This window comes from Prenolepis imparis, unplaced genomic scaffold (assembly GCF_030444845.1).
Source record: "Prenolepis imparis isolate NDT839.2.m4 unplaced genomic scaffold, iyPreImpa1.0 SCAF_1, whole genome shotgun sequence".
NCBI lineage: Eukaryota > Metazoa > Arthropoda > Insecta > Hymenoptera > Formicidae > Prenolepis > Prenolepis imparis.
This window is the reverse complement of record NW_028141159.1, coordinates 22,385,600-22,409,320: the sequence shown is the minus strand read 5'-3', so window position 1 is coordinate 22,409,320 and position 23,721 is coordinate 22,385,600. Positions and strand designations below refer to the sequence as shown.

General features: G+C 35.0%; 2 protein-coding genes across 2 annotated transcripts; one reads left to right on the top strand and one right to left on the bottom strand.

Annotated features, from left to right (window-relative positions):
• The first annotated feature begins 752 nt into the window (after nt 1–752).
• Nucleotides 753–2,570, top strand: LOC145936454 (uncharacterized). Its single transcript, XM_083038709.1, has 5 exons — nt 753–1,367; nt 1,542–1,674; nt 1,791–2,011; nt 2,101–2,248; nt 2,334–2,570. The coding sequence occupies exons 1-5, from the start codon at nt 1,074–1,076 to the stop codon at nt 2,396–2,398; spliced, it is 861 nt and encodes a 286-aa protein (XP_082894835.1). The 5' UTR covers nt 753–1,073; the 3' UTR covers nt 2,399–2,570.
• Nucleotides 2,571–4,397: 1,827 nt separating this feature from the next.
• Deltacop (coatomer subunit delta) lies at nt 4,398–7,429 on the bottom strand. The gene is made up of 8 exons (XM_083038274.1): nt 7,251–7,429; nt 6,997–7,036; nt 6,495–6,718; nt 6,021–6,409; nt 5,766–5,936; nt 5,354–5,667; nt 4,944–5,260; nt 4,398–4,856 (listed from the first exon to the last, which is right to left on the bottom strand). The coding sequence occupies exons 1-8, from the start codon at nt 7,251–7,253 to the stop codon at nt 4,767–4,769; spliced, it is 1,548 nt and encodes a 515-aa protein (XP_082894400.1). The 5' UTR covers nt 7,254–7,429; the 3' UTR covers nt 4,398–4,766.
• Between the last annotated feature and the right edge of the window lie 16,292 nt (nt 7,430–23,721).

Genomic DNA, 23,721 nt, shown 5'->3' with positions numbered 1-23,721 from the left:
TAATTTTGTAATCCGAAAAACAGTCTACTATTTGGAAACGTTCCATTCTCTCTTAACAAATGTTTTTTATTCTCATTATAATAAAAAATACCTCATACGATTATTTATGTTGCGAAATTCAGTATATAATAGTAAACATTATAATCAATATTTAAATAGAAACTAAGATTCAGGATATTTTATCTAGTTATTGTAATATATATTATTTATATATAATAATTATTTATTATATGTACATTTTCTCCTGCTACTCTCTAATAACATCAATAATGATTAATAAATCTGTCTCTAATCAGCGATGATAGATGAGCTTTTTTCTTTCATTTTTTTTATTTATCTGTTTACGGTTTTAAATTTACAATTTCAGAGCCAGAATTCATCTCAAAATCTCCGAGAAAAATCTATTCATTATAATACCCTATGCTGTCTCAATTAATCTTAAAGAAATATTTATTGTTCATATATGAAATCATAATTTTTAATTTGTATTTATCATTATAAAAGATTTTGACAGAGAGTCTCTAGAAAGATCAAATATAATTACTATAAAGATAAAATCCGTGATACATTAATCATTTAATTAAAATTTAATAAATAATCTATAATCTAAAATTCATTAGATGGATTTTTGATCGGTAATAGCGTTTATTAGCAGTAAAATGTATCTTCTAATAAAGCTCGTATATTTTAATGAAGAGGTTTAATTTAGGCGAATTTACGAGTTTAATCGAAGGTAGAAGTCGCCATTTGAAATGTAAAATGCTTCCAAATTTTTATACGTCATCCTCGTGTTTTCTTTGCGGTATAAATGATGTCTAATAATAAATACAAAGTATCTTAATTAATCACTGCTATATTTTTAAGCAGTGAAATAATACGCTATATATCTATATATAATATAGATGTAATGTAAACAATGGTCTTCTGCTGTAAAGTGTCATCGACAAGAAACGTCAAATCTAACCTCTAACATGTGACATATCTGCTTTATGCAATTTAAGAAAACTTTTATCTTAACAAATAGGAGCAGAAAATAAAATTGAATCGAACTCGATATTCGATATATCTTATACATGAGAGATTCTCCTGAAAATCTATATTGGACCATCATGGAGAATCAGGTTCATTCGGAGATGATCATGAAGGAGGAGGACGAGGAGGAGATGAAGGAGGACCGATGTTCCACCGAAAGCAACAAAAGCATCACCCCTGACGCTTCGGCGATCGGGATACGACCGAAACCTCTCATCTGCAAGCCGGAAAACGTGAGCATCGGATGCAAGTCGGAGCCGATCGAGAGGAAGTGGCAGTGGGCCCCAGGAGCTTGGCAAGACGCCACCAGGACGAGCGCGTTTCAGCCCTATAAGGTACATTTTTTCAATTAAAATATACATATGTATCAATTTAGACATACATATATACACACATATCAACTTCAAGATTGGAAGATTTATTTATTACAAAAGACTTATGTATATGTGGACGGAATGAAATATTTGTATATTTGTTTATCTGCAAATATATTTGTTTTATATGTACAGCCACCCACCCTGCTGACAAATCTGCAAAGAGGCAACACTCAGACCCAGATACATCAGCTCTACGTGGAGAACGATATCACGTTTCATACTCTGGCGGGTCAAGGGGAACTTACACACGAGCATATATCTTCAAGTATATAATCCATATATATATTTAATATCTGTACAGTAACTTAATTTGTAATCTTTGAATTATGCATAATTATAGAAATGTAATAGAATAATTTATCTTTTATATGTATTGCATAGATTCGATAGATGCGACTGATGAGAAGGGATTAACAGCATTGATGTGGGCCTCTGCTTATGGACAGTTGGGTACTATTAGACAGTTGCTGAAATGGAATGCCAAAATAAATCGCCGTGGACCAAAAGGGGAGACAAGTTTGCATCTGGCAGCCGCTTATGGTCATTACGATGTTGTAAAATTATTGTTAAATCATGGTGCTGATCCTAATGCATCTGACGAGGTATATACATGTTGCATTTTTAAACAAAATCTGAATATATTTAATAATCTATTGATATTTAAATATTAATAATTTCTGTTCTCACATAGGATGGTAATACACCACTAATCTATGGAGCATATTTCGATCATCCACGTGTGTGTTATGAATTGTTAACAAAGGGTGTAGAAGTAACATATACTAATTCTTCGAATATAAGTGCTTACAAGGCAGCTATAACGAATCATTCGATGAATGGTAAGCAACTTTATTCATATAAACATAAAAATTATTATACAAGAGAACAAGAGTAGTTTACTTATTCTGGATTTATTCTTTGCAGCTAAAGCAGTTATTGAGAATCATCTTATACCACAAATTATAAATATGCCAATAGATGAATTGTAACAATTATTTATATATATTTTAATATTTGTAAATATTTGTACATGTGTACTTTTAGAAATAAAAAGATTAATAGCAATATCTTTTGTGTGGTTGCAAAAGAAAAAAGTTTTATAATAGATATCTTTCCAACATTGTGATAGGAAAGAGAAATGATGCACAAGTGTTAAATATTTACTGAGATGAGGTATATAAACTTACGAATATTTGAATAACAAAATTCGATATATATATTTGGTAATAATACAATCCTTTAAACTTTAAATGTAACTTAATTTATGTAATTTATGTTCTAACATAAACAAAACACATAAAATGTAATTTAAAAAATCTTTTAGTCTAGTATGGTTTTATTTCTTCGGAATGTTTCTTTCCTAATTATTTTTCTTTACAAAATTTGGTAAAATAATTAAAAGATAATTTTTTAGTTTGAAAAATTTAAATTAATTAAAAAAGCACTTAAACTCGCATTAAAAAGTGCTTTTATATATATATCTTATGATGCTTTGCACACCAAAAATACTTCTCTCATATTTTATACACCGAACAAAAAGCTTTTTTTTTGCAAGTACTAACTGTATGCCTTCCTCATCTTGTCCTTCCACATTGCAATACTCGTAAATGTTGGTTTTTTTAAAAAACGAACAATTACGAGTATTGCAACATGGAAGAACAGAATGAGGAAGGCACACGTTAGTATCTTGAAAATATTTATGTCGTAATGTGTTATAACCGATTGTCTGTGTTATTCTATCTTGCTCTGAAAGCAGAAAAGTTCGCGAAATAAATAAATACGCGAAAAGATTTGAGGAAAATTTTTTTATTAGTAAAATTTTTTTTAGCAGGTGCTGTGTCTAATATATATCTTGCCAAGTTCTGATATAAAATTAATATAAAATAATATAAAAATAATAATAATAATTGAAATCACTTTGAGTATTTTATTTTTCTTCTTTTATTATCAATTTTCTTTTGAAATGCAGTATTTTCTTTCTTTTTCTTTTTTTTTCTCCTTATTTCGGCATTTTATTACAATTTTCGCGTAAAAGCTGTCATCGATATTTCACATCATGACTAAATATTTTAATAATTGCTAATAACAACGTTCATAGTGATACATATTGTATTTTTTATTATTATGAATTTTTTATTTACGAGTATCATCAATTTGTAAAAATTATTTAGCATTATTTAATAAATTTAATTTAATTTAAAACAGGTTATGTGTCCCATATGTGCAACGTGTCTCTTACGACGTTCGAAAAATCGTCCGAGTTAATAGGGGAACATATTTTGCAAAGAGGTAGTGCAGCAATATGTCTTTTAATATTTCCGAAAAATCGTCTGAGTTAATAGGAATACATGTTATGCAAAGAAGTTGTTCGAAGTAACGTCGGTAATGAAGGTTGGTAAATTATCGACGTTATTATCGACGTTATTATCGATAAATTAGCAACTTTTATTACCGACGTTACTTCGATCTACCTCTTTGCATAATATGTATTCCTATTAACTCAGACGATTTTTCAGACCTGAAAAGACACATATTGCTACACTATACCTCTTCGCAAAATATGTTCCCCTATTAACTCAGACGATTTTTCGACCGCAATAAGACAATTGCTCGTTAACTATTTATATCTTCGCAAAATATAATCTATTAATTTAGATGAATTATCGAAGATATTAAAAGACTCGTATTATTGCATGTTAATTGCATTAATAATTATCTGTAAATTAATAACAAAAATATATGAAAACTGCAATATTTTTGTGCCGTATGGGTAGATGTGAATTGTAACAATTATTTATATATATTTTAATGTTTGTAAATATTTGTACATTTAGAAATAAAAAGATTAATAGCAATATCTTTATGTGTGGTTGCAAAAGAAAAAAAATATTTTATAATAGATATCTTCCCAACATTGTGATAGAAAAGAAAAATAATGCACAAGTGTTAAATATTTACTGAGATGAGGTATATAAACTTACGAACGAGTAACAAAATTCGATATATATATTTGGTAATAATACAATCCTTTTCTCAGGCGCGTTATTGCAATATACTAAAATATATGTATCAAATAAAAAGTAAATATACGATAAATTTTCACGATCCAATTTTTTTGTTCTAATTAAGATATATCTTCTTTTTTACAAACTTATTCGGCACCGGACGTCTATTAAATGATATAATAATAAAAAGATATGTGTGTATAAATATACCAACATATGCTCATCGATCATCGAGGAATGACTATGACAATAAAATTAGAACTCGGTTATCAATCTGGATTATTAATTGTAAAATTTTCTGAACTATGCCTCTATCTTCTCTTATATGCGCAAAAATTTAATCTATTATTTCTTATACAACTTCATAATTATCAGTAAAGAATACACTTTCTACTGAATACTTAACGGGGCTGTCATCTTCTACAAGCAAAACTTCGCTAACCTGGAATGTAAAAGTATGACAATTATTAGTTTTCACATGGATTGGTATAATCTTGTAATTTGTGCAATAAATTCGTGTATTCTATACCTTGATTTTGGCATACGGCGTTTTAGATGTAAACGAAATGTGAAGTGGGAAGAAATCTGCGGGTGTAGAAGAAGGGGCCGAAAATTCCATCGAGCCAGATTTTGTTGAAGCATCGATCACCGGTAAGGACCAGACTAACGTGTTTCGTCGTCCCTCGTGCGTGTACTGTCCGTCGCATTCGCTGACAATAGGGTTGCATCCGATAGATAGAGGAATGTTTATCTGGACGTCGTTCAATTCGAGATCAGCCTGCTCCAATTCGTACTCGATATTCACGTCGCAGCCGCCCTCTCCGTTTTCAGAAGGCCAACAATTTACTGTTACAAACGATATTAATTAAATATATATACTCTTTGATTTTTACAAACTTAACAAAGTTGATTTATGCGTACAATTGATGAATCTCTTACTTGAAATTGGTAATGCTGTCTCGTCTTGGGCTTGGAAACGCCATTTCAACACACCCACGTCAGTGTTTAACGGAAATGGTTTTGTGGGTACTTTCAGACCTATTTGACCATGCGCTCTGAATAATTCCTTGTCCACGTTTGGATGAGTCTGTAACTGAATGCCTCTCGTGTCCTTGTTCTCAACTTGCACGCGAATACGTCCCCATTTTTCGTCAGAGATGTGTAAAGTCACCAAGCCGTGCAACTCGAAGTTCTGTAAACCTCCGTCCCGACCGACACGTACGTTAAGTCTCTCCTCTTGCCTCAAGTGAACCCTTTTGATGAAAATGTGTTTGTTTAAATCAATTTGTTGCTGTGTATAAATATTTACAATTTTTCTTTTATAAATGCATGCACTTATGAAATTACATACAATTCTGCGTTCATTATTTGAGGAGTGATTGGTGTCAATTTCGTTCCAGGAGCAGCAAGAGGTCCTGATACAACATTCTCACCCTCCTCCTTCAATTGATCAACAAAAGAGTCAACATCTCGAGATTTGCTACCCAATTTCATTGCACCCGGTCCAGCGTTGACTGGTTTTCTGAAAAGAAATCAGATATAATATAGAGAATGAAAATAATTGCAGTATATAATTTACAGTCTGGTAAATTAGAATTGATCATACTGTTTGGGCTTATAGGAAGGTCTAATTGGTTCAGGCACAAAATTAGCTGTATCACCGACAGCAGGAGTAGCTGGGGTGCTACCACTTCCATATCCTCCACCAAATCCAGGACTTTTAATTCCACCCTTCTTGTTAGCTTCCATCATTCTTTGCCTCTGCAATTCCTTAGCTTTCTCGCGCATCTTATTTTTAGCTTCGCGTTCCTGCGTCATTCTTACTGCTTGATAAACCTTCTCCTCATGCGAATCCATTTCTACAAAAGTTCTGATTTGTGCTAAATTAACATTCTCCCTATAGCCTAGTGCAACTATCTCGTCAAATGCAAATATCAAATTGAACGCATTCTCCGCTATTTCAAGTTCGTCCATCGAGTTGCAATATTCTGGAATCTGAAAAGTTTTATTTTATGTAACGCTCTGGCATAACAAAACTTTTTGATGATTATTTGTGTCCACAATGGATCAATCTACTTACCACTCTCGCAAAGAGTCTCAAAGTTTCCAGATCCTCCAAAATATTGCTAGCCTTGGTTGTGATAAGCAGCATATATACTTTCTCGAGAGGCTGATAAACATATCTGACGGATTCAGTTTCCACGAATGTATGCTGTTTACCCGAGCTCATCAGTTTGGGGAACGCAGCGAGTAGGCCTTCTATTCTCGCCTTTGTCATCTCGACGAACTGTCGAGAAATTATGGCTGGAAAAATGAATAATCGCGAGTGAGCTAATCTAGTTGCACTAGTAAAAAAAAATTTTTTTAATTATAATAAATAAATTCAGCATGACAGAAATTTTTTACACGAGACTTGTATACACAATCAACACCATCTGACACTTTGTCTATTTCTTCGCGAATAGAAAGCAAAGAAACATCACGATATAATCATGTGATTATCTTAATCGAGCCCCGGGCGATCTGCTATCGAAACGAGACACGTATACGGATACATCGAGGATAGATATCGTTTCACTTACTCTTTCCGGCTTTGGTGCATACCGCAGCAGCGATGAGTACCTGGAAAGAGAAAAGATAACACTGAATATTCCGAATATACATATATTCGGTGTCATTTGCGGGATAATCGCGGCTCGGCTGGATTAATGGATGACATCTGTGCGACGTCGCGGATCCGTCGACGATCCTTCGGCGACCAAAGACGCGCCTTCGCCGGCGATTTCGATTCGCGAGGATTCGGTAGACGGATATCCAGAGAAACTTGATCACTCACCATTTTAACGAGTTAATTCCGAAACGTCTGGTAATCGAAATTCGAGCGTACTCTCTCACATGGGAGAACCGCTGTATATCCACTCTCTCCACATCACATATACAAATACACGAAGGAGGCGAACAGAGGGCGCGATGTGCTGACGTGTGCCATGATGAAAGATGTTTCGTCACGAACTACAAGTATTTATGTAGTACGGAAACCCTCGAGCGCATCTCTAGACTGCGTGCGGAAGAGACGCTTTGCTCGACCAATCGGAACGCGAGGATTAAAGAGTTCTTCGTCCTGATTGGTCAACGCCAAATACCGCGTCCAATCGCAGCGTCGATACGCGACTCGCTGATCTGCTCGTCCTACTTGTACTCTCTTGCACTTTTTGTTCATTCGATTCGAGAAGAAAAATGGAGTGCAGAAGGAGTGAAGAGCGAAGAGGTCTCGTTGAATTGCGTTCATTTATAAATATCAAATATATCGAATTACGTTTACACGCGTTACACAAGTCTGCTGTTTTGAAGATTTCCAAGAAATGGAGAAAAGGTAACTCGTAAGGTAGGTGAAGGAGAAAGAAACGCGATCTTCTTCGTCTGACTAAAGTTTTCGCGGGAAGAGGCGAGAAAATGATCCGCGGGGTTGAAAGACACGATGATGTATTATGTAGAAAATTAAATATTAATACGATTTTTGTTTCCTCTCCAATTCAGATTCTTATTTTTCTTTTTCAAATATCTCATATATGATTTTTTTATTGTAATTTTTGCAATGTCTCATGGAATTGCGTGAACTGTATAATATTCTCTGATTTTCTATATTTATTCTATATTTAACGGATTTTATTTCATCGCGATAACATTAGTTCGCGAATATTGTGCAATATTCCATAAACTCGCGAAATAAATAAGGACAATTAATTGATTTTGAAAACATGCTATAGCTATTAAACTATCTCTTGTTAATTGAGTTTGAAATATTCAAAATTAAAATATAAAAGTAAAATAAATAAATATTCAATATTCTTTTTCTAGAGAGAAATCTGCAGTGTAAAAATGTTAGAGATATTTGATATATTATTTGCAGTAGCGTACGGTAGATGGCGCCACTCGACAGAAATCTTGCGTAAAGACGACAATCTTTGGCGGGAACAATCTCGTGTCGTCGTTGGAAGGATCGCGCTGTTCGTCTCCGCATATAAAGTCTCAAAAAAGGTAAACGAAGCATTATATTCCTTATTATATACGTATATGTGTGTTGTATTAATAATTCCTCATCTCGCAAAGTGATTTTCACGCACAATTTCTCGTCGCAAAATCCACATTTCCGTAAATAACCTAATAAAGCACACTTTGTCAGACTATTTCTTCTTAAAATTATATATAATTTTTTATATATAATATTTGTTTAAATTATTATCTATCATTATTACTCTTCGAAGGCATCGAGCATATTTTAACGATCTTTGATATCTATGTTTCTAATTAATTCATATATAGCAAAAATATTTGTATATTTTTTTATATTCGAAATTATTTACGCTCAATTTTCCCTTGATTTCCTCTTTTTCGATTGGTATTGAAAATAAAGAAAGGGGGCGCGTCAGCGTCAGTGCATGCAACCGAATTCGCCATTAGTTAATCGGAAGTTTTAATTCGTGTCCTTCTCTCTCCGCGAGTCGTGTTATTTCGAGTTAATCGGTGGATTAATTGTACTTTACTCGATCGAGGGTGCAAGAAACTCTTGCGTTACATCGTGCGCATCGATACCATCAAAAGTACGTGATGTAAATTCGAAGGAGACGCGATAATGACACGCGATCGAGTCGTATAATAATCAATAAGGTTATATCATCATGGCATCAAATTTCGATCGATGACATCTTCCGCAGGATTTCTCCTGACCCAGGATCCGGAAGGCGCAGCACGAGTCGGAAATTGACGGGACTGAATGAATCGGTGAGTGTATTATTATTCATCATTAGATGTTTGCATCGTACAGTAATTTCGACATGTGACCTTGACGGGAGAAGTGTCTTGGCGAATTTCGACGGAAGGATCGATCCCGATCGATGTCAGAGTCCCTTGTTACGACAATAATTACGATACTCGGCTCGGAAAACATCGGAAACATCCCGCTGGTGTTTCGTCAGGTATACACGACCGTGCGTTAATTTAGCAGGGCAACCATTATCGCCCTCTCTCTCGCACATCTTCGTCGACGCGGAAGATGGACGGTTCGTCGCTCGCGCTGTCGTTATTATTACGTCGCGTCTATTTCGCTCGCGTTTCCGCTCGGACGGGCTTGCACTTCCGCTATTCTCGATCTTTGCCTCCGAATCCCTCTTCCTTTTGCTATACGGATGATCCTTGGCTGCGAGCAGCTGTGTATTATTTATCGTAAAACGTAGTGAGCGAAAAGAAATTTGACACTATTTGCAGGTAATTAAATATTGATGATTTCATGAAAATAATCGAAATGTTTTTCAATTTAATCTAATTACAATAAATTTATTTAATTATTTAATTTTAAAATATTTTCTTATAAATAAATTTCATAAATAACTTAAAATTGATAAATTTATGTAACTTAATATGGCAGATTTAATTGCAATGGATTTAAATTTTATTTATACAGAATAATATATAAATATCTTTTATCAAATAAATTTTTATACTTTTATAACATTACAAAAACTTTAACTCTTCTATATATGATAGAATCATTTTTTTCATGATTTTACTATAATAAATTTTTATCTTACTTTTTTTTATTATATTTATAATGATTAATAATACATTATTAATTAATTTATATTCTAAGGCTCTAAGGTTACTCTCAATTGAAAACAATTATCCCTATAATATTTATTTTAATCTTTATTGCCACTTCGTTAATTAAAATCTTATATCTGATAAAATGTTTAATAAATTTAAAATAAATTGGATTTATATATAACAGTTAAAAAAGGTCATGAAATTCAAAGTGACTTGCACACAGAGAGAATTTTGTTTTAGAATTTACCCTGAAAATCATGGTAATCGTAGGACAATATGGTATGGAAACAATTGTATAAAAATTTCTCTGATTAATATTTACCACAATAAAAATAATAATCCATCTATCACAATAAAATATAAAACATGTTTGATTAATTTTTACTAAACTGCGTAGTAAAATTAATCAAACATATTTTATATTTTATTGTAATAGATATTATTTTTATTGTGATAAATATTAATCAGAGAAATTCTTATAAAATTCTTTCCATACCATATTGTCATATTGTTCTACGATTACCATGATTTTTAGGGTAAATTCTAAGAAAAAATTCTCTCAGTGCACGAATCTTAAATTTTATATTTATGACTCATATTTTAGATTCACAATAAAGCGTACGCCCTACTTATTGCACTGGTTCCTATTGCCATTTTTTATTTCTTTTTGATCAAATTTTATCATCCAGAAACAGATTTTAACGCTTTCGTGTTTCTCAATATTTTATTTAAATTTTAAATATACGATTTCTTTATTATTGTTAATAAGATAATATATATGGAATATGTGTGTACGGAAAGTTAAGGTCGAAAATAATAAAAACAAGATTTATTTTTTAAAAATTATTATTGGTTATTGATTTTATTATTTATTATTAATATATTAAATTATTTATATTATAAATTATTAAATTATTTTTTATTATTAAATTTTATTTGATAAATATTATTTATTATTAAATTATTTTTATATTATAAATTATAAAATTATTATTTTTTAAATTATCATGGTGACTGGTTATTGAACGTCTAAAGAAAATTCATGTAGAGAGTTAATTAAGAAAATTTACCGTGGAAAAAAAAAGAATTTAGCGCCTTGCGCTGAAATTTGATTTTTATCAAGGTAAATTCTCTACAAGTGATTGTAATTAATTAAGGGCACTGCTCCTTTCCCGCGTCAGCATCGCCATTATTATTATAACCGCTGTCAGCAACAGCAGCGGGGCGGTCGACGAGAGGCTTTTAGAGGAAAATTAAGCCCGGGTAAACGGTTAACAAAGAAATTAATGTACGTATCGCACTTACACCGCCATCAAGCCACCCAAGCAGCAACGGAGTGACTGCGAAGGGGACGAGGGGCAGTGCTACGCCGGCTAACCCAATTAACCTCTAGGCTAATTTGCTCTACGTGCTTAGCACGGCACTCTTTTGCTAGCGTAAGCAACGACCATCTTGATAATACGGGTTTGGGGGGATCAACCCCCTTTTTTTTCAGATTGCGCAACACGCGGATCAAGACAAGCGGCACGGATTAAAAGGAAGAATGCGCTGACGTCGATTCATCGCGGTTCTCATCGTCCTGTAAAAGGCTGACTTCAGGGTTGGCGACGACGCAGCACGACACATTGCATGTGTGCAAATGTCGGCCGATATTAATCAGCGTAAATTGATTAATCAGCGGACGCAGCAGCATCGCAGCGACTGGTGAGTGATTTTATAGATCATGCATGAATTAGTATTTTTGTCTTATCTGCGCATTTTGTTAATGAGGGGTAGACGAAACCACCGACTACCCAGAAATCACATAGAGAGAATTTTCTCTTAGAATTTACCCTGAAAATCATGGTAATCGTGGGATAATATGGTATGGAAAACATTTTATAAGAATTTCTCTGATTAATATTTATCACAATAAAAATAATATCTATTACAATAAAATATAAAATGTTTGATTAATTTTACTACGCAGTTTAATAAAATTAATCAAACATGTTTTATATTTTATTGTGATAGATATCATTATTTTTATTGTGATAAATATTAATTAGAGAAATTCTCATAAAATTCTTTCCATATCATATTATCCCATGATTACCATGATTTTCAGGATAAATTCTAAGAGAAAATCTCAGTGCATTAGTGGCTCGGCCATATTTCGCCGAATGTGTGTCGATCTTTAAATTTCTTAGCCGAACCTTTTAAATAATATTACTGCTAATTCATTTCGCTCGCGTTATCGGCGAGAAGATTGAGTCTATCTCATTTTTATTTCTAAGAGGGAGAAATCCCTCTGTCCTTCTATTTTATCGCAAGAAGCCTCAATACGTTATTCGCACAAAGTCTGGCGATTTGCCGCCAGGAACTTCCCTGTGTATTGAGTGCATTCAATATTGAATTTTATGAAAATTGTATGAATTTGCATTTTTCGATGCCGCGAGAAAAGCGTCATTACCGATGGATTCGATATGCGTATAACGCGAGGAATAAAAATTGAAATTTGTATTTTACGCGCGACAGAATTTTTTTTTTAACGTTACGTTTAACACTCACACGAGAGAATAGAGCGATACGTGATGCACTTTACGGCAAATTGTCGCGTTTTACGTTATTATAACGAGACGAGAGAGAGAAAGAGAAGCGAGAACAAGTCTCGCGTGCGTTCAAAGGGATTACGAACGTCCTTCGCTTCGAATAGAGACGTCCGTTTCGTTATAAATATTACATTTTAACTCCTTTGAGCGGCCGCCGCGCAATCCCGCGATAAGTTGGAAACTCGTAAGTAACTCTATTTCTGCAATTACCAGCGCGGTAGACCACGGTAGAAATTTCCGTGCGCGCGGTTTTGCAGGGAATGCAACGACCCAGGGGGAGGAGGATATTAGTGTAATATCAGCGCGAACGAAAGTTCCAGAGAGCGAGATAATAACAAGCTTAGCCATATTTCCATTACGTCCCGAAAATAACGGAATATCGGCGGAAATCTTTTCACGACGTTTGTCAAAATTAATGGAAGCCTTTCAAGCAAGAATCTCACGTTTAGATGGAGGTCGATCCCTGATTTTTCAATACAAGAATCACTCGATCCTCGCGAATGTTAAATTTCGATAAGAAAGCCTGGCTTTTTATCGCGATAATTCCGGAAAATAAAAAAAAATAACTAGTGATTTATTAAGGCTCTTTTGTGAGACATATTAAATTTAAATAGACTGTCTTATATGTCTATTCAATTAAAAAATTAAATTAAATAGACACTTGCGCCTATTTAAATTTAATAAAAAAAGTACAAAATCACCGAAGATAAACTAGTGTACGTACACACCGCGGAACGTTATTTCACAGTGGTCCATCGCGAAATCCGCGCTTTCAGATGCAAATGTAATGGAAAACGCAGCCTCGTCGGGACAATCGCGCGCGAGACCACCGAGATTCATTGCTGTTTACCGCAATTTATTTTCAGAGCCTTCCGCACGCGCACGCTCCGAGTTCTATCCAAAGAAGCGAATTAATACGCGGAGAGAGATCGCTATTCTCGATGTTGTTCTTATCTTATATACCGACATGTTGTTTACAGATGCGCGTCTTTCGCGATGGCTCGAGAAAAATTGCCATTATTAACTTGACGACAGATGCATACACAGAGAGAATTTTCTCTTAAAATTTACCATAAAAATCATGGTAATTGTGGGACAATATGGTATGGAAAGAATTTTATGAGAATTTCTCTGATTAATATTTATCACATTAAAAATAATATCTATCACAATAAAATATAAAATATGTTTGATTAATTTTACTATGCAGTTTAGTAAAATTAAACATATTTTATATTTTATTGTGATAGATATTATTTTTATTGTGATAAAAATATTAATCAGAGAAATTCTTATAAAATTCTTTCCATATCATATTGTCCTACGATTACAATGATTTTCAGGGTAAATTCTAAGAGAAAATTCTCTCTGCAGTGTAGGCTTTACTTGAGTCTCTCGCGTGGAAAATGTGTTTGCTGTATCGTCAAATTAGCAATTGTTGCATTAATAATGTATGTATATTCATCTATTTTCTCAGAGAATTTCTTATTTATTATATATAAAATATTACCAAAAATATATAAATATATATATTGTATATATACATATAAAATATATAAAAAATATACACAGAGAAAATTTTCTCTTAGAATTTCCTTTGTGAAAATCATGATAATTGCGTGGGACAATATGGTATGGAAAGAATTTTATGAGAATTTCTCTGATTAATATTTATCACAATAAAAATAATAATATCTATCACAATAAAATATAAAATATGTTTGATTAATTTTACTAAACTGCATAATAAAATTAAACATTTTATATTTTATTGTAATAGATATTATTATTTTTATTGTGATAAATATTAATCAGAGAAATTCTCATAAAATTCTTTTCATACCATATTGTCCTATGATTACCATGATTTTCAGGGTAAATTCTAAGAAAAAATTCTCTCTCTGTATAAGTTAAATAGATAATATAAAAAGTATTAATTTATATAGTATAAAAAATATATTAAAATTATATATATTATTACTAGCTTATATATTTCTGCTTCAAAGTTTCTACAATTTATTATTGTTACGAACGCGTTATGAAGATGAGATGTACTTGCTGCTACAAAATATTAACATTGCTCGCATATAATCGGCGCGGAGAAATTAATTGTTAATTGCTCGGAAAGAAATTAAATGTCACGCAGTGGTGCACGATGCGACGTTTTTAATTAAATGTCTCGACGGTTTCTCTCTAATAATATATTTCTTTTTCTCTCTTTGTCTCGATCGAGTAATTAAACTATACAACTAATACAAATCGTTTATGAAAGTTAGGTGAAATTTATATATATATATATATTGCGTTATTATAATATATATTAAAACTTAGTTTTCTTTCATAAGGAAGCTTGTTTATAATCGATTCTTCTTCATTTCTACATTTTGAACGATTATCTATGTTTTTTATATTTATATAATAATCTTGAATGTATAACTGCAAAATTTATATTCACTGTTTAGTGTAATTTAATTTATTTTGTGGGGAAAGAACACTGGCACGTAATTCAGGCGAAGCAGTTTGAAGCAGTTTCATTGTTCCTCTTTTCCGTTAAAGGGAGGTCTGCGTACAAATTTACTTAGCTTGAACGTGGAACTTTATGAAGGCTGTAAACAAGATAGAGATATTCGGGCGATATATGTATATATATACGCGTGCGCGAGGAGGGGCTGGGAGTACACGTAATCTTATTAAATGGATTATTGCTGATGTGGGTCAGCGGTTTCGACAAGGCCGGCGAAAGACCGGAATTCGAAGGGAACGCGGACCTTGCGGTAAAGTTGATCGGCCGTTTCGCCGTGAATGAAAAGACTTGATAGTCCTTCATAGTTCCCGATATCCCAGAGCGATCATCAAGCTAAGGCTCCCGCGTTCGCGCTTCCCTAATGATGACACACCCCCCGGATAAATTAATCTCCCTGTGTACGATCGTTCGGTTATCAACATCTCTCTTCCAAAGAGCAGATCCTCCCCAGTGATGTGCGTATAGGATTTCCAGCGGGAGGGATAAATCCCTCCTCCATCTTGCCCCGGTTGTCCGTCGTTGTTCGTCCGGATTTGATTAATTAAGGACCGCGCGAGGCGATCAATCGCCTCGCGGGGACAATAAGGCGAATATGCGTGTATTAGCTCATTGACTGATGATCGAAGTCGTGACCGAGTTCCGATTCGGCGCGCGAATATTCCGTCCTGATCCTCCTTAGATTCTCTCTCCTCCCCTCTTTTTCTCTCTGCACCCTCTTCGCTGTCGTGAACAATGAACAGCTTTTTGTGATTAACGAGGGCGTCCCGTCCCTGTTATACTGTTCTTCAAGCTTCCCCGGTCGATTGTTTCACTTGATTAAAGCCGCATAATCAAGCCGTCGGTATGGAATCGTAAACGGTACGATTGTATACGGCGCGATATTTCGCGCAAAAGTTTCGCCCGTGCGGTCGCGACATTCAATTTAGCAGAGATTGCATTTAGATTTTTAATTAAACGCGAAATGCCAAAAACGTAAATCAAGTTTAATTGCCTTGCTTAACGCGTTAGATTTTCTTTTTTAAACGTGTCATACTAATTATTTTCTTCTAATTTTGCGAAACAATCCACGTGCCATAAATGTCACGTTTTCGTGAAATTTCCTTATTACGGTTAAACGGTTGTACGATTATTTTTTCTTTTCCGCGTAAAATCATCGATTATTTTTGCGATCGATTCTCAATGTCGTCCGCGAAGATTTACGAGGTAGAGAGTCCTTCTTTTCGGCCTGCTTTTCTTCGAGGATGTCCCGATCAGCGATGGGCGGCGTCTTTCATTCGAGCTGCAGTTCTTCCACTTTGCTAAGCGAGGGTTTGCGCCACCATTTGTCGGACCGTCCATTCATCTGATGTGCGTCGGTGGTCGGTCGGTCGGTCGGTCGGTCGGTCGGTCGGTCGGTCGGTCGATGGATTCTCATCGGAGCGAGATGCAGCAACTCGCAACAAGCGTGCTCTCTGTCCTTCAGAGCGGCGAGAGGGGCGAGGGAGAGAGGGAGGGAAAGAGAGAGAGATGGAACGCCCAGAGGAAAGCGGGAACAGAGGGATCCCGGGAGCTCTATCGACCGACTTCTCTCATCCAGCATCCCAGCTACGGAGCCGTAGGTAGTAGTTGCAGCTGAAATCTCCTCCTACTACCACTCTGCGATTCTCCCTCCCTCTCCCTCTCACACACTCTCTCTCTCATTCTACCTCGCCATCCCGATTCCATCTACCACCCTGTGTCCCTCTCGCTCTCGCTCTCGCGTACGAGAAGAGGCGGCTCTCTCGCTTCAGCCACAGCGAACTCTTGACATTTCGCCGTGCCAGTGCACCAGTTCCCTATCCCAGCGAAAGCCCAGATGTCCTCCAAGGCTTGTTAATGCGCGCTGATTGCCAACATCGTGCCCCGTCGTTTTCATCAAGCGTGAAGGAGCGCGAAAGGGGCGGGAGAGGAGGGCGGGATGAAGAGGAAAGAGGCCGAAAAAAGTCAAGAGGGACGAATTTAGACGGAAAGATGGAAACGCGCGCGTTTTATACCGCACGTCGAAGGGCACGTAATCTAAACGTTGATCTCTAAAAAAAGATGTATGCAGCTTCCAGACGAGATTCCAGATTTTTACAAGATGATATAAAATAATAAAGCGAACACGTGCGCGGCACATTTGTTCGGAACAGAAATCGTGTCTTTATCTCGACGAGATTTCGGCCTCTTGCCCCTTACGTGTCCTCCATTCTCCCTCGTCCATCTACCTTCCGCTCGAACGACTCCGATCTCTGACCCAAAAACTTTACGCGCTGTAAAAAGAGATTCTCTCCGTCCGGAGAAATTGGAAAACGATTTAAGGCGGCGACTTCTCCGACTTTTCGGTCCGATAAGAGACGACGATATTAGAGTAGCGATACATTAGGACGGTGAATCTTCGAGAGGAGAAGAAAGAGGCCTACACGGTTAAAAGTCTACAGCTACGTCGAAAGGGGGAGATGGTTAGGGGAATGGTCGATGGTGATGTTTCCGTGCCGGAAGTACATTATTTTATTCATGCGGTGCCACGTCGGGATTGGCGCAAACACACCGTGCGCCGAGGCACGGCTAATTTCCATATGCAAAACGTCGCTCTGACGTCGAACAAAGTCGGAATCACGCGGATTTGCCGTGTAGCTCCGGTTCGGTTCGGTTCGGTTGCTACAGTAGTTGATTCGTAGTAGCTGCGCGAAATGGCTACCGAACACGTACGTTTTCCAATAATATCGGAAGGTAGAATCGCGCGCTACTGGCCTTTGACCTTCTCTTCCCGCGCGACACTCTCTCCGTTTTAAAAATATCCCTCTTTGTCGAGATAAAATTATAAATCTTAGAAAATGCAGACGTATTTGAAGCTCTATTCATTCCTAGGAAGGAGTTTTTAACATTAATAATTAACCTCATCTCTTTCAGAAGAAGAGAAAAAGAGAATTCTCATCGATCAATTAAACTATAATTAAAATATCGAATTATATATATTTTTTAATTATTTAATTATTTTATTTTCTCTTTTTCACTCTCTTTCTTTATCAGGCAGTTTTTGACACATTTAATTTATTTAAATAAATACACGAATTAATACTCTTTTTTGTACCGCGTGATCTTAATTTCGCGACACAAAATTATTGTTCGTCGCGATAATAAGGCAGACAATGTAGTCCGATGAGACGACGGCAATCGATGCGAAACGATCGAGCGTTTCAAGGAGCGTATTCCGCGCGGAATCGCCGCCGAGGATCGGCCCTTTTTCCGCAATTTCATCAGTTCTCTTCACGTGCGAACGACGTCGCGCCGGTCGCGGAGCAGCAATTTCCATTGCATATTCAGGGGCCTAAATGCTCTGTCGTTGCCAGCAGTCGCAAAGTTATTACGGCCGACATTTTCCGCGCAAACGAGATAGACGGGAGGGTAGGTGTACGAGTGGTAAGAGCAAAGAAGGGAGGATGGAAAAGTCCGCGCGCGACGGATTAATTTTCTCTCGCTTTTTCTCTCGCTGTCTTTTACGCACTTTTTTTTCATTCGACCCGATGAATTATATATTGTAATGTATATAGGTACACTCTCTTTGCAAGAGAAGCGATTCACGTGAAAGGAATTGTCGACTCGAGCAGCGAACTTTGTCGCGCGACGAACAAATACGGATATTTCTTTTTTTTTTTTTTATGCAAGAGAAAAATATATTGTATGCCCTAAGAATGGCTTTATGGAATATTCGGATTTTACTGTTTCTTTATCCTTAGGGCCAATTTCAAGTCCGGGTAAATTAGCACACAGAGAGAAAGTTTCCTCTTAGAATTTACCCTGAAAATCATAGTAATCGTGGTACAATATGGTATGGAAAGAATTTTATGAGAATTTCTCTGATTAATATTTATCACAATAAAAATAATAATATCTATTACAATAAAATATAAAATATGTTTGATTAATTTTACTATGCAGTTTAGTAAAATATTAATCAAACATGTTTTATATTTTATTGTTATAGATTTTATTATGATATTATTTTTATTGATAAATATTAATCATAGAAGAAATTCTCATAAAATTTCTTTTATACTATATTCTCCCACGATTACTATGATTTTCAGGGTAAATTCTAAGAGAAAATTCTCTCAGTGCAATGGACATGAAAGTATTCGTGACATTCATAAATATGAATGCTTGGTCTTGGCCACCCTGCTAATTTTAATCATTGATTATTTTAATCGAATTTAATATTGACATCAACTGACAATAAGTAGGAAACTATCGTGTCAAAAGCTGCTCAAATCTTGTTCGTAATAATACGAGATCATTTCGCAAAACGACGTTGCATCCCCAAGTGCAAGTTTCTCGATATTCGCCGACTCGCGAGATAGGAACGAAAAGTAGGTTGCGAGTCCTGTCTGAAACGCTTTGTTGTAATTCTCACGTGGTTCGCCGGATTTCGGCTCATCACGTAAAACGATATTACATTATCTTCGGACATGCTCGTACCGCTCTATATTCGCCCTGTAACGATCGTGGAAAAGGGGAAGAGGGGGAGGAAGAAACTCCGTAATGGCGGCACACGATCCGTATGCATAACATTCGACGTCGGTCTATGTACTTTGTAGACGGAATATATGTAATCTTCCTCATAGAAGGCCCGATGTGTGCCTGGGTAATCCGATGATCGTCTGCGCTACACAATTCAGGCTCGTAGCCACGATTTGTGCCGTTATCGATCCGCAACTGTAGGTATGTAACGGATAGACGTTAGGTATCTTTATGAAACTATAGCTCTCTCCACTGCGGAATTTCTCTCTCTTCTTCTTCTGTGTATAAAATTGCACGAGGTTTTAGGGCCACTTAACTCTGATTAACTTAATCATTGATTAAAAGGTTGCCAAAATAATTGTTGCGATATAATTGTATTCCTGGCGATATTATCGTCAGAAAAACAATTGGTCACACTGAATTATTTTGTCATGTTAGCAACCCTTTAATCAACGATTAAGTTAATCGGAGTTTGGTCAAAGTGGCTCTTATATGATTAATGATACATCATCACGTTAAGCGATTGCGATGAAAAGAATAGGTACTTAGCGAGTAATATTTAAGAAAAGAGTCGGTGAAAACCGATTTCCCGTCGTATTTCAGTGTAATCTCCTCACTTGAAACTCGTCGGCGAAATTGCAAAGTTAAATATTGCATTTTCTGTCCTCGGGAATACACACGGTCGTGCAAAATAGTGACTTTTATTCTTTACATGCTGAAACCACAAAAATTCAGTTTCGCGCGTTCCGTGAAAGTTTACATACCGCGATATCTTTTGTTACCTGTACTTGTTGTTGTCAAGCTTTCAACTGCGGTATGCAAAAAGTTGTTTTAAAATCAACGACAAAAACATGAGCTGTACTACATTTATAACATATTGCAAGATTTATTATTTTATTATTTATTATTTCTATATTAATCAATACAAAAATATATATATAATCAATAGTAAAACTATCAAATTAAAATGACGAGAGAAGTCCTAATTGATTATTCATTTAAAATTTTACGTATACGTATACTGAAAAAATTTTCAATTTTTGCTGGACGCATTATATAGGACGAATACAATGGTAATTAAAATAATAGTTAAAAAAAAATATATTAAATATTTTTATTTAAAATATATAATAGAAATTTTTGAAAAAATTTATATTGATTTTAGAGATATTCTATTTTTGTATATATTTTATGTATTATTTGAAATATTATTTCCAATGTTATGTGTAATAAGGAAAATAATTTAAAAAGCTACAGAACAAATACGCATTTATTTTAAAAGTATAGCGATTGTTTATTTTTAATATTAATTTACATAAATAACTAATTTAATAAAACATAAATAGAAACTGATTTGTAAGACATGAGAGATATATAAATAGTACAATTTTTCATGAAAACAGAATTCAAATATTTTACTGCTCGTACGGCGAGAGAAATAGTTATTGTATTGATTATTTGTACTTTTTAATCAGAAATATCAATTTTTGAAATCATTATTTCTAATTCGTAAAATCAACAATTTTAAATAAAATTTTAATTAATATATTGAATTATTATTTTACAACATAAAAAATAACTTATAAATATTTTTAGCTTCTATATGAAATAATATTCTTTTTCCAAATTTCTGCATGTCACACACATTCAGGTATAGAGTTAAGAATGATATTTATATAAATTGCCATTCTCGTCTGTGACACTTGAGCCAAAATTTATTTATAGTCTACGTAGTTTTAATTTATATGTACACAGAGAAAATTTTCTCTTAGAATTAATCCTGAAAATCATGGTAATCATGGGACAATATGGTATGGAAAGAATTTTATGAGAATTTCTCTGATTAATATCACAATAAAAAATAATAATATCTATTACAATAAAATATAACATATGTTTGATTAATTTTACTAAAAATATAAAAGTAAAATTTACTTAAAGTATGATAAAATTTACTAAAAGTATGGTAAAATTAATTAAACATATTTTTAAAATTCTTTCCATACCATATTGTTCCACGATTACCGTGATTTTCAGGGTAAATTCTAAAAGAAAATTCTGTCTGGGTCTTTGATTGATGGAATCAACAACAAGATAATTAGATAATATTGAACTCTACTGAAGCATTACCACATCATTAATTTTCTTTAGCAGCTACGATATTATAAATGATTTTACGGAGCGTTATTGTAAAGGTCACACTTGCAGGTCACTCTGTATATATGTATATACGGTCTATTTTCTATTTCGCCGGGCTCGATCGTTCGAAAGCAGTAGCGATTATAATTTTCGCGGCGGGATATCGTGCAATTTATAAACGCGCCGGTGCATCGGTTCCCACGTAAATCCGCCGACACGAACGGTAACTCATTAGCATTCTCAGCGACGGCGTCGAGCCGGGGCTAGGCGGAGCCCCGAATAAATTCACCGCTCAGGTACTTCGCTTCGATTCTACCTCCCTTTTGTCACCGCCAGACCCCGGTAGACGGAGGAGGGAGAAAAGCTATATAACGGGGGTGGAAAGGGGAGCCGTTCGCGATGGCGTTCCCTCGCTTTTGTTGCGTTTGCAGGATGCGTTTGAATTCGATCTCTCTCGATATCGGAGAATTACGGCAACATCTCGCGTATATATACTCACCTCTCTGCTTTCTGGATTCCGCTGGAACTGAACCTATACTGGCGTTGAACTATCATTGCTGGCACCGATTTGGCCGAATAATATCTTATTAATTTGCAAACACAAATTTATTTCCCATTTGATCACCTCCCATTTCTCATCTCGTGTTGTACATCGCGATATATTGTCGGGACTGACAATGATTTATTACGATTTGGAGTAGAATTTAATTTCGCTGCTATTCAACGAGTATAATTATTACATTACATTACAACGTTGCATCGCGAAAGATTTCATCACAATTATACACGCTTTTATTTGATTATATCTAAATATTATATATTATATTATCAGTCGTGTATGTTTCTCTCTGCAAACAAACAGCAAATTATAAAGATAGTATAGAAAATTCTCGCCTTTAGTTACGAACTCTCGCCTATTTGTGTTTTGCAAGAGGTTAAACGAAATACACTCTTTTATTTAACTTGTGCATTTTCCGCATCGAGTTGCAAACCTCGCGTTATATAGAGTTGTTTTATCTTTGTCTCTTAATCGCCGGTTTTCCTCCTCCACGAGAGAACTTTTATTAGCGATCCTAATAAGGACGGGCGACAGGGAATTCGTTTAAAGAAAAGCACAAAAGAACGAGTAATTAGATAATCCGCTTTATTACTTTACATCCTCCAAAGTTTCGCGCACTTTCGACGTTTATAATATTCGGATTAATTAATCAGAGATCTCCGGTGTCTTTCGTCCGGCGTTTATCGTAAAACAGTAACAAAACATTGCTATGAGAATAATAATTATTTTGCAAAACTGGCCGATGTGCAAGAGTGCTTTCGACGTGTCGGCGTGACGAATTTGCATTTCGATTGTTATCATTCGGCGATAACAATCGGAGCTGACCGTTATTAATTCGACCGGTTCGATACAATATCGGGAATTACATTTGGCTCCATTTTGCGCGATCGCACGCGTTTTGTACGCTCATTCGTGTCCTCGACTTCATTTGCATGAAACACCCTGCTCGCGACGGTATGTATATGTATGTATGTCATACCAGGTGCCGGGTCGAATGGCAAAAATTACATTTTTAACATGGCGCACGCAGTGTAATGTTAAAATGGCGCGCGAAATGTCTCGGCAGGAGATCTAAAAAATTATATTAAAAATAATATTTTTTATATTATTAAAAAATATATTATTTATCCCCGAAATAAAACGTAATTTATTCCCAATTAGATTAGCATATTCGCGAAGCGCAACAGAAGATTAAGCCTCTCTCAGCAATCTAAGGTCTTTTAAGGTACAAGCAAATTTCCATTTTTTCAAATTGCTGTTCAAATTTCGCTTTGTATAAACAATTGGATTAATATTTGGTTTTAAAATCTGTTGGATATTATAATAGAGATATCAACAAATAATCTAGAATTTTTTTGGATTTTTTGAAAGTCTA

Bases quoted from the DNA above. Each gene is read 5' to 3' on its own strand.
- Deltacop (XM_083038274.1), bottom strand. The intron at 6,410-6,494 runs GTAAGTAGATTG...AAAACTTTTCAG, and splicing joins TGAGACTCTTTGCGAGAGTG to ATTCCAGAATATTGCAACTC. The intron at 5,668-5,765 runs GTATGTAATTTC...TTTCATCAAAAG, and splicing joins CAAATAATGAACGCAGAATT to GGTTCACTTGAGGCAAGAGG.
- LOC145936454 (XM_083038709.1), top strand. From the start codon at position 1,074: ATGAGAGATTCTCCTGAAAATCTATATTGGACCATCATGGAGAATCAG. The intron at 2,012-2,100 runs GTATATACATGT...GTTCTCACATAG, and splicing joins ATCCTAATGCATCTGACGAG to GATGGTAATACACCACTAAT. The intron at 2,249-2,333 runs GTAAGCAACTTT...TATTCTTTGCAG, and splicing joins AACGAATCATTCGATGAATG to CTAAAGCAGTTATTGAGAAT.